The 11,334-nt window shown below is 47.0% G+C and overlaps 1 protein-coding gene across 1 annotated transcript; it reads right to left on the bottom strand.

The window, feature by feature from the left end:
- Positions 1-2,701: 2,701 nt before the first annotated feature.
- PABPN1 (poly(A) binding protein nuclear 1) lies at positions 2,702-10,748 on the bottom strand. Its single transcript, XM_054995521.1, has 7 exons — positions 10,237-10,748; positions 9,439-9,553; positions 6,639-6,706; positions 6,450-6,556; positions 5,445-5,532; positions 4,685-4,839; positions 2,702-3,931 (listed from the first exon to the last, which is right to left on the bottom strand). The coding sequence occupies exons 1-7, from the start codon at positions 10,702-10,704 to the stop codon at positions 3,892-3,894; spliced, it is 1,041 nt and encodes a 346-aa protein (XP_054851496.1). The 5' UTR covers positions 10,705-10,748; the 3' UTR covers positions 2,702-3,891.
- Between the last annotated feature and the right edge of the window lie 586 nt (positions 10,749-11,334).

Genomic DNA, 11,334 nt, shown 5'->3' with positions numbered 1-11,334 from the left:
AAATAGTAAAGAGTCCAGTAGCACCTTTAACTTTAATAAATTTGATTAGCCTTAAAGGTGCTACTGGACTTTTTTCTATTTTGCAGAAAAGCTTGCAATCCTAAGAGGTTGGGGGAGCCAATGAAGGGCTAAACAGGTTACATCGGAGGAGACTGTGTTCACTAAACCAGACTCTTCCCTGCAACTCTACTATTTGAGGTCACTCTTGCAACTCACCTGCTGCATTTTAATAGTCCAGCCACGCCCCACCTCAGCATTTCTGAGCTTGCGCTGACAGATATGTGATTTCCCCAAGTAGCAGCCCTGTAGCCTTTTAATGGCTAACCAAGTTCTTAAAACAGCAAGTTCTCAGCAGGATTTTGCTTATGGAAAATTGGACTTAGCCTACTTTTTGTTTTCTTGCCAAATTGATATAAAGCAATAATGAGAAAAATAAAAGGGACCCTACCCAAAATGAATTAGGTAACCGAAAGAGTTGAGAAAACCCAAATGAAATATCAAAGTTAGTATAGATACAAAATTTTTAAGAGCATATAGAATAATAAAACACAGAATTAAAATAATGGCTATATGTATAGCATCTGTTTGGTGCCATCTTGTGTAGTACATATAATAAGCAACATGAAACAATACACAAGGATGTCATACAGATCAATTTCAAATAATGGCACAACTCAACCTGACTGTGTTTCAGCTATAAGGCATTATTCAGTGGTCATTAGTGAACTGCTATGCATCTTCTATCCGTTTATAAAGCAAAATAGATCTAATCAGGCACAGAATAGGTAAAATATGAGATTATGGAATATGTTGATTAAAAACCCTGCCCTTCATGGTCATTTTGCATTACCCAGGTATACTTACAGGAATGTTTCTAATGCCCTGTACACCTTTCTACAGGAGATCATGTGCACATGGTTTTAAATGTTTTCTCAACCTTTTTGGCATACAGCAAAATGCAGGGCCTGTTAACAGCTGTAATTGTTGGCATCTGTACTCAGGAGTTTGCTGCCTGCAGACACAAATGATTTGACATGGTTGTGGCCCAGGCTGACGCTATCAGACTCGATGGTTACTCCAAGTGAGCAATTTCCTCTTAAGAGGCTTGCCTCTGTTGGGGAATGCTTTCGAGCCAGCCTGAGTTCCTGAAGAAAAGAGCATTTTACTCGCATGTTTCTGAAGGTTGCCATACATGTACCTGTTTATTCTTTGGCCCAGTGCCTAACCTATTTGTGCTACATGAATGGCAGGTGGGCATTGTTGCCAGACAACAGCATATCTTAACATTTGAAGGATGAAGTTGCAGGTATGGCTACTGGGTATTCGGTCCTGTAAAATAGCAGAGTGCAGTAGCACCTTTAAGACTGACAAACTTTATTGCAGCATAAGCTTGAGAACCACAACTCTCTTCGTCAGTCTTGCAGCAACAGACTAACATGGCTAACTCCTCTAGGTCCTATAAAGTTACCAGAACAGACATGGGGCCAAAGTGGCCACCTGAGCATATTTGAGGGTGGGGAGATGTCACGTGTCCTTATTTCCAGTAAAACCTTCCGATACAAATTCAGATCAGTTCAGTGGGGGAGCCTATGGCAGTTACTTTGCCGTACGTACTTCACAGGATCATGGCAATAAGACCAACCATACACATTACCCTGATGAGCCCCGTGGCACAGTGGTAAGCTGCAGTACTGCAGCCCAAGCTCTGTTCATAACCTGAGATTGATCCTGGTGGAGCCCGGTTCAGGCAGCCGGCTCAAGGTTGACTCAGACTTCCTTCCTTCCAAGGTCGGTAAAATGAGTACCGTTTCCTGGGGGTAAAGTGTAGGTGACTAGGGAAGGCAATGGCAAACCACCCTGTAAAAAGTCTGCCAAGAAAACATCGTAATACGACGTCCCCCCATGGGTCAGCAATGACTTGGTGCTTGCACAGGGGACTACCTTTATATTACCCGGAGCTCCAGAAATAAAGGGACATTTTAAAAAGTAACAATTTCAAGTTCCATGTGCTGGAATAAACATTACTCTTTAAGATGCTACTGAACTCTCTGGCTTCTACTAAAACATTGTACTGCTCCAGCACAGGTGTTTGAAACCACCCAGGAACTAGCCAGTGGTCCCTCAGGGCTTTTGATGCATTTCCTAAATTTTGGTCTGCCCACCTCCCTGTAGGGAGAAAAGAAGCCGCCCATTTGATGCTCCCACATTATAACGCGCTTTTGTCTTCCTTGGAAGGGAACCCACATGTTCGTTTGCCACGTCCAACTTGGCACACCGCATATAAACCTGCAGTAATAGTCACATGCTTTGCTGTTGTAGGAAGATGTTGCCATTGAAAGAGTATGAAACTTTGCTTACGGTGAAAAACATTCTTTGCATGACTCTTTGCACACTAAAATTCAATCAAAAGATGCTCAGGATTTCCCGAGACCAGATCAAAGAATAAGCATGAAACCCACAAAGACATCCCAGCCTGGCCAGTTCACATTCGCTTGCCTTTCCCAGCAGAGCAACAGCTGCCTAAGTTGATTATTAAAACAGCCCCAAGAAGCCAAACCACCAATAGCATTGCAGCGTCATAGCTCTGCCATTACAAACTACTTGCATGCATTTTTAAAATTATTATTAAGGCACACCATCCAGAAGAGACAGGCATCAGTTCCTTTAGCTTGTGGGAGCAATAAAACCACGTGCACTTCCATTTCTTCCAAAAACATCTTTATTTTTTTCCGCCCTCACAACAGTTTATCTATTCCTTCCTCATTACACTCCCCCACCCCCAACCTGAAAGTTCTCTCTCTCTCTCTCTCTTTCTCTCTCTCTCATTTTTCAAAGTCACTCTCTCCTACATAGAATTATGGGCCTCGGGTTTTCCCCACACCCACCAAGCCCCCACGGGAGTCGTCTCCCTGCCCCAGGTCTCTAGAACGGCAGGTGTCGGTGATATTTCTTCAGGCTAAAAAATAAAGGAACCTGTAAAGTTAAAGACACTCAAACAAGGCATATAACATACCCCAGGGGAAGGCAGAGGGAAACAAGGGGGAGCAGTGAGGGATAGCGACCGGGGTGGGGGGTGTAGAGAAAAGAAGTAAAGGGAAGGAGGGACAGATGATCCTGCAATTTAGAAGGATTACCTTTTTGCAGGAAACACCCTACCTTGCTTTAGAATAAAGGGTTGTGCACAAACCCCAATTTCAACGGTACAGACAAGGGGCTACACAGGGAAAGAGGTAACCCAGGGACCCCATGTTTCTCACACACGTGCAAGGACGACTGAGCTTGTCACACTGACAAACTAAAGCATTATGGTGGTGAACTCTTGAATGGCGTGCCAATGTGCCTGGGAGGCGCCGCCATTAGCCTCCCCCCAACCCCGATAAAAGCTAGGACTCGGAACACGCATGCACACACACAGACAAGAAACGAGCATGGGGCAGGGCAGAAGGGGGCGGGGGAACAAAAGTAATACAGAGAAAAAGAACCACGAAGGCTCGAATGAAAAGATCGAGAGTTCGGGGGAACCAAGAGCCCTCCTCGTAACTGCCCTACCCCCAGCCCAGAATCGCCAGGCCACAACAACAGAAAGGAAAAGGTGGTTCTGTTTAACGCTTGACAATTGCTGCAGGCGGAAAAGGAGGAAACAGAGGGCAGAGGGATGACGGGGCATGGCCACATTGGACCAGCAAGACTAGTAGGTGAAAGCTGTTGAACAGGATGTCCTTCCCCCCCACTTATGTCTCCCCCACCCAAGTAAAACAGCCCTCTTTTGCTGCACAGCATTAGACAGGTTCTCCTCCCCCCCAACAGTATTTTTTTTCCATCATGGTAACAATCTTCATTTTTTTTTCTTTTTTTTTTTCCTCCTTCCTAAAACAACCACTTTTTTTGTTTTTAGTAAGGGGAATACCATGAAGTCGATCTGGCCCGGCCCCTGTGGAGAGAAGAAGGAAAGCGGTTAATGAAAACTGTCAAAGACAACATTCAAAAGTCACACACACACAGACAGCCAGAAAAGACCCAAGTCAGATGAGAAAAGCCAGGAACTGTCTCTTAAGACAGAACCCAGAATTTCTGAGGGGGGTATGGCAGGCCTACTTCTCTAACAGATCTGGAACCCCACTCTCTTCCCAATATGTGAACATATACCTTTGTGTCCTGACTAAAGTTCTACACCTGAAACAAAACGGGGCGTAAAACTAAGAACCTGGTGGTACTTTGAAGCAAAAATTAATTTCTTTGCATTTCAAGAGTTTCAAACCTTGTATTTCAAGGAGCCCTTAGAGAACGCTTCAGGGCGAGTTCTGGCAATAAAATATTAAATGGATCAAATTCAACATTGCAGCTTTGGCCTCTCGAGATTCTAAATCCAAGAGCAGCCGGGAATACCATATACATCTAAATAAATAAATTGGTGGAACTGTTTTTCCCCTTCTGTTTCACTTCAATTGTAATACTGCTGCCATCGCCAAAACTGGAAGCATCATTGCCTCCAGGTTCTCCGCCTTCTCCCCAGTCCCGTGGAATTTTCATGCCAGAGAAACCTTAACGTTTGTCTCCCAGGATGTCTTCCCCTCCCGCTCCGTTCCACAGATCACTCCCAGTTCTCATCCCCCCCACACCATGGGCCCACCCACAATGTCCCAGATCTGCCACCCTCCATCCCACCTCCATGGCTCTGACAGACCTGTAAGCCCGCCCTCGGGGCGGCCTGCTACTGAAGCCGCTGTAGAATCGGGCCCGGGAGCTGCTGTAGCCAGATCCTCTGCCTCTGTACCGGGTCCGTGGGAAGCCACGGTCCGTGGTGCTGATCCCGGGGCGGTTGGTCCGTTTGGGTATCACCTAGAAAAACAGGAGAGGGAGCCTTAGAGAATGCCAGTAAAAGAAGATGTCCCAGAAACCACTTAGACGGGGCTGCCTTTGAAAACAACTCTGAAATGGCAGTTGGTACAAAATGCAGTTGCTAATGAGAACTCAGCAGATCAACCGTATTATAGCTTTATTCAATCAACTATATTAGCTGCCAAACTGTTCACCTAGATTCAGGGCACTGGTACTAACATTAGAGTCCTTTATGGTTTGAAGGGCCACCTCTCTCTTTAATATACCTGGATGTGTATTAACAGGGCCTGCTTTATTTCTTCTTTTAGAGAAAAGAACAGTTGCAGCCCACGGAAAGGCAATCCCACTGTTGCGCAACAGGCTGCCAAGTGAAATAAGGGCTATGCCATCTCTTCCAACAATGTGCAAAACAGAGTCCTTTAATAGGGCCTTTTGCAAAGCAGGATTTTTTATGCTGGACCTCCAATGTGTTTATCAATGTTTAACTGATTGGATACTGAAAATTGTATTATTAAACCAGGCTGAGCATTCAGGAAACACAAGACTTAACATCTTTCAAAGTCTTGATGACAGACTAAGATTTGGGAAAAGGCCTGACTACGTACCTTGATCTGTCTTCCCCGGAAGAGGGATTCATCTAGCGCTAAGGAAGTCCGCACCGACTCTTTATCTGAAAACTCAATGTAAGCAAACCTGTGTGGGACAGAAAATTGTTTAAGAGACAACTGTCAATATGAAAAATGCAGCTCTACCCCCTCCCCCCTGGAGACATGAGGGCTTGAGGAAAAATAACACACTGGGGGAAGTTGGGTATTGTGCTGTACCACCCCAGTTTCTGGCAACTTCTTTAAATTTTTCTAGTGGGAATTTTGAAGACCACTAAAGGAAATCTTATGAAATATTTTCTCTTCAAGTAATTGAAATGTTTTTTAAACCTTGAAAATACTGGGGGCGGGGGGAGGACTTGCTTCCCTAGATGTACTTTTTAAAAATGGAATGCAGACAGAACTGGCTGCAAAACCTTTTCTTCAGACATCGTCACCTGTCCCCAAAATACAGTCACTTACAGTTTTACTTTCTGTAAACAAAACACAATGAGTTTATTAAGAAAGTACTGATCCAGGAAAAGCATTTTTAAGCGCTCTGGAGAGATTACAGCCCTTCAGGACAACCTGATGACCCTTCCAGATAATCTGGAGAATATTTACATTACATCAGACATGTGTGTGTGTGGGGGGGGTGTGGGTGTGTGGGTGTGGGGGGGACAGAAAAATACCCTAAGGTACAAAAATGTTAGAAATTAAGCTTATGTTCAAATTTGCTGGGTGATCTTAGGGCAGTCACACTCAGCCTCACCTACCTCACAGGGTGGTTGTGAGAATAAAATGGAGGAGAGGAGAAGCTGCTTTGGGTCCCCATTGGGGAGCATATAAATGAAATAAGGAAGTGATAGAGTTTATGTTAAAGCCGTCTCAGAAGTTTGTGTTGCGTGTATTTCCATTTCCCCCCAAAATTCCAGTCCCTCCCCTCAAAAGAAAAACACACCCACCCACCTCAAAATTTTTGGAAATTTTCAATTTATTCCACCCCCCTCCCCAAGTCACACTCACCCTTTGGGGTGGCCCGTGTACTTGTCACAAAGGATGGTCACGCGATTGACAGAGCCGCAGCCATGGAAGTGGGCTTCCAGCTCTTCTGCAGTTGCGCCGTAATCAACCTGGAATGAAAGGCAGAAGAGGTGAAGAGACTGAACAGCCATTTTTGCCTTCTCAATCAGGTTTGGATGCAGAAAAACTTACATTGCCTACGTATATGGACCGGGCATCTGCTTCTATCTTTTCTTCTAAAGACATGATAACCGGGCCAGCTGTGAAGAAAAAGCAGAAGTGTAAGTTGTAACACGCCCAAGGAAAGAATTCTTCCTGCTGTCCAGGAAGACCCATTTGTCCAAAAATCCTACCCAGAAGAGACCAGCCACACCCCCATGCCCCATATTGTCAATACGGATTTTTGCTGTTAATCAGCCTCTCACATTTCAACCGGCAAGAGTACCATCCCCAAGGACAAATTTCTGAATCTGCTCTGAGAAGGGGGATGTTATCTGCTCAACCTGCAGCAGCGGCACAGGTGCCAACACGGATATCTCAGTATTTACATTTCAATGACCAGGTCCAATACCTAGTGGATTGAGTGACTCTGCTATCATTATTGAAAAGGGGGGGAGGGGAGGGGGGAAATATACACAGGGGAATTGAAATGGAATGTATTTGTATTTGAAATTGATTATATATTGACCCATCCAATAAAAATCTATTTTTTTAAAAAAGTGACTCTGCTATCAAGTGAGGCCCCTCCCACAGGTTTTCCAGTCCAGAATTCCCAGGCAGGGTGTGGAAAGTGTTCCCAGGCCTCCCGTTAAGTAAGCAAAGAGCTTTCAAGCTATGTTCTGGGAATCCAAGGTGCCCCCAAGACAACTTATTTCAGTAAACATTCTCAGTAAGACCAGAAGCCATGACCGACAAGCCTCCATTACCAACCCTCCTTGGCAATTTACAGAGCTTTCAGAGGGGAAATTAGGAGATCCTTTCGTCAGTAGGAAATTAGTGCATGCTCTCACGCAAAAATATTCCTGTATTTATTGCAGCATGCTGGGTTCCTGAGTAATTAGGTCCTTTGTTAAGAGAAAGTAGTTTGTTGTTGTCTGGTATCCTAAGTGCCTTAGAAGGCTGTTCATTTTTCTTCTCTTCCACTATCACTGCTATTGTTACAGGTGAGCAGCTATGCTCCGCAGCAGAAGAGAAAGATTTGAGCATCTTAAAGTCCAACAAGATTTCAGGGTAGAGTATAAGCTTGAAGGAGTCAAAGCTCCTTCTGTCAGATCCAAGTGGGAATGGAGATACCAGAGCCCTTATAGCCCAGGCAGAAGGTGGGAAGGGAGTCAAAATGCAAAGGTACAGTTGCTGAACTATCCACAAATTCAGAACAATGGACCCCTCCCCCACCCCCCAGGGCTAAATTGTGAGAGCTTTCTTATCTCATTAGAGATGCTAATTTTCTGCATTCCCTCCCCTGCTCTAACCAAGTTGATTGCATTTTCCATTGTACTTTTGCATCTTGACTCCCTTCTTTACTTTCTTTTAACTGTGCTGTAAGGGCCGGATCTCCATCGTTACTTGGGTTTGACAAAGGGAGCTTTGACTCTCAAAAGGCTCCCCTGAGAATCTTGTTGGTCTTTAAGGTGCTACTGGACTCCGATATTATTGCTGTTGTACGCTTAAACCTTTTATTGTATTTCTGGAATACTAGTTTGTGCCTGCAAACCACTGTAACTTTAGTCACTGTTACCTAAAGCAGGCTAGACTAGGTCAGTACGCTGGAAAAAAACCTGACCAGCAAAATATATTAATTTGGCCATGTTCAAACTACTTCTGGGCCCCTGCTGCAACTTCAAACATCTCCAACTGGAACAGAAACAGTTATCAGTGTGAGGGAATCAAAAGTTCCCCATTTTGACTACTTTCTTTCTGATTCATGTGATAACTATTGGCTGACCCTGATGTTAAAAAATAAAAACCAAAAGCCACCTTTAAGGGAATACACAATAACTTTATGACTGAAAGAAAGAAAGAAAACATTCAATTTCACCGACTTGACATTTGCTAGTATGAAAAAGTGATTGCCATAATATCACTTCTTTTTTAAGTTGTTTCATTACAGCAGTCATTCATTTTTTGTAATTAACTTAAATCACAATGATAACAAAAACAGCTTGGTTTAATAAAAGGAATGGTTCAAAAACATTCCTGGTGATTTAATCAGGTCAACTGATTAAATCTTTTTTGACTGATCGCCAGCCCAAACAGTTTTTTTGTTAAGATAAAACCTGGATCACACTTCCAACTGCACCCAATAGCTTGCTACACCAATGTGCCATCCCATAACTATGCCTTTTGTACAATCCAAGTAGCCATATGCCTTTCCATGTACACACTGATCCACTAATGTGGACTCCAGGCTTCTAGGGCATTGGATCAAAAGTCCATCTTTAAAAGTTTTAGCAGTTCAAAAAAGCTGCAAACACATGAGAATCCACATATTTGCACAGTAGCTTTGGTCATCAGTCAGCTTCAGTATTAATGAAGTGTGTAAAATCAAGCTTGTGTAATTTTTTTGTCTCAAAATCTTGCCTCCAATTAGCCCTCCCAAACACCTTTTTAAAGGGCACAGGTTCAGATGCACCAATACAGATTTCAAGAACAGCTACCCAGAAACTCAAGCTGTCAGATTATGCCTCCCCACAAACACAATAAAGAAAATTGCATCTTGAACTAAAAATCTTGGTGCTTCTCAGATGTGCACACAGCTACAGTGAAGAATTTCACAGCAGAATTTGAGTCCAGTGGCACCTTAGAGATCAAGAAGATTTTCAGGGTATAAACTTTTAAGTTTTGAAAGCTTATATCCTGAAAAATCCTGTTGCCCACTAAGGTGTCACTGAACTACAGTCTTGCTGATCTACTGCAGACGGACACGGCTACCCACCAACACTGCACTACACTAACAGAGGAAGAGAATTTGGGAGAAAACAAAGATGCTCACCATTGCCAGGTGGAGGGCTCATGTTCATTTGCTTTTCAACTTCATTCTGCAATTCTTTCAACTTCTCAGCTTCCTCCTCCATCTCCCGCACGCGAGCTTTAATGGCTTCCAGCTCCTGGGCCAGGGAAGCAGGGTGCAGATTAGAAACTTCTTTGTCAATTTCAAATTCCTTTTTAAATTTCAGTTCCATTCTATGTTCATTTTCACCATTACCAAACCATCTGCACTTTTCAACATACAAAACACATGCATTTGTCTCCTCTCTCCCCAAGAGTTCAGAATGATCTCTTCCCCCAGCAACAGTTAATGGCCCACTCTCAGGATGGGAAATTCCTGGAGACTTTGGAAGTGCAGCCTGGAGGGAGCAGAAAGGCCTGCAGTGGAGTATAATACCTTATACCACTCTACTCCAAAGCCCAGGCCTACTGGGTTTTGTTAGCTCAGGGAAGAGAAATTTAGAGATTTGAAGGAAGATTTTGGGAGTGGAGGATGGAGTTCGGGTATAATGCCATTTTTCCTCCTCTTGCCTGGAGACCAGGTGCAATTCCAGGGTACCTCCAGCCATCACTGGGGAGGCTGGCAACCCTACAGCTCTGGGTAGAGAAATTCCTGGAGATTTGGGGAGCGGAGGATGAGGTTTGGGCAGGGAAGGCGGAAAGAACGCCCCCACCCCCACCCCCGAAACAGTCCTTCCCTCCCAGGGAAGCGACCCCTGCGGCCAGGAGCCCAGCGGCCATTCCAGGGGAGACCCGGGAGGTTGACACCCCCACCCCGCCGGCCCCCCGCGGGGCCACTCACGGGATCCTCGATGGCGGAGTCTCCGGGGTCGCTCTCGCCCAGGCCGGCCTCCTCCTCCAGCTCCTCGGAGTGGGGGCGATGGAGGGCGGCGGCGACTCCCCCCCCGGCCTGGCCCGCGCGGGGCTGGAGGGCGGCCGAGGCGGCAGCGGCGGAGGAGAGGGCGCCGCCTCTGGGCCCGCCGCCGCCGCCCCGGCCGCCCGCCAGCCCGGCCCCGCCGCCCCCCGCCCCGCCGCCGGCGGCCTCCAGCAGCAGCTCCTCCTCCTCGTCGTCCTCTTCCTCCTCACGCAGCCGCCCGCCCGGCTCCCCGCCGGGGCCCCCGCCGCCCAGCCCGTTCCCGTACTGGGAGGCGGGCGGGCCCCCGCCGGCACCGCCCAAGGCCGCCCCGCCGCCCGACTCCCCGTCGCCGCCCAAGGCCGCGACTGCCCCCCGCCCGCCGCCGGCGCCGCTCGAGCCCCGCAGAGACGCCATCGACCCCTCGCCGCCGCCGCTCCTGCCGCACTCGCCGCCCGCCCGCCGCCGCCGCGCCCCGATTGGCTACCTCGGGCCGAGCGCTCCCATTGGCTCCCTCGGCGTTCCGCTGGTCCGTCGCCGCCGTGGATAGGCTGGTCGCTGTCTTCCCGCCCGCCGCGTTCGAGCCATTGGTCGAGCCGAGCCGTCGCTCACAGGGCAGGCGCCCTGCGGTTGGTTGAGAAAGGAGCGGGTTCACCATAGTGCGGCGCGCTGGAGAAACTCGTCACGGCCCAGGCGGAGCTCGCGTTTGATTGGGCAGCTCGAGGCGTGGAGCTAAATAAGGACGACGTCGTGTCAGTCATTTGCCGTCTAGGAGGGGATTGGTCGCCGCGACCCAGGGCCCGAGTGGAAGGCTGCCATTGGGTATGTCGGATTTCACCCCGCCTCTTTATCAGTCAATCAATCAGATTATGAGGGATGATTGGCTATGGGCGAACGTTTTTTTCAAATTTGGCCAGCCCCTCGTGCTTATTGGACGAAATAGGGTCAGGGTAGCCAACCAATAAGCCGAGCTCTGTTTGGTCTCATCAAGGTCGTGTCAATCATATAGAGATCTGCCATTTTATTGGCTGGCCTCACTTTAACTCT

The sequence above is a fragment of the Eublepharis macularius genome, chromosome 12, assembly GCF_028583425.1.
Source record: "Eublepharis macularius isolate TG4126 chromosome 12, MPM_Emac_v1.0, whole genome shotgun sequence".
In the NCBI taxonomy this organism is placed as follows: domain Eukaryota; kingdom Metazoa; phylum Chordata; class Lepidosauria; order Squamata; family Eublepharidae; genus Eublepharis; species Eublepharis macularius.
The sequence above is the reverse complement of the archived record's forward strand: the minus strand, read 5'-3'. Positions and strand labels throughout refer to the sequence as shown.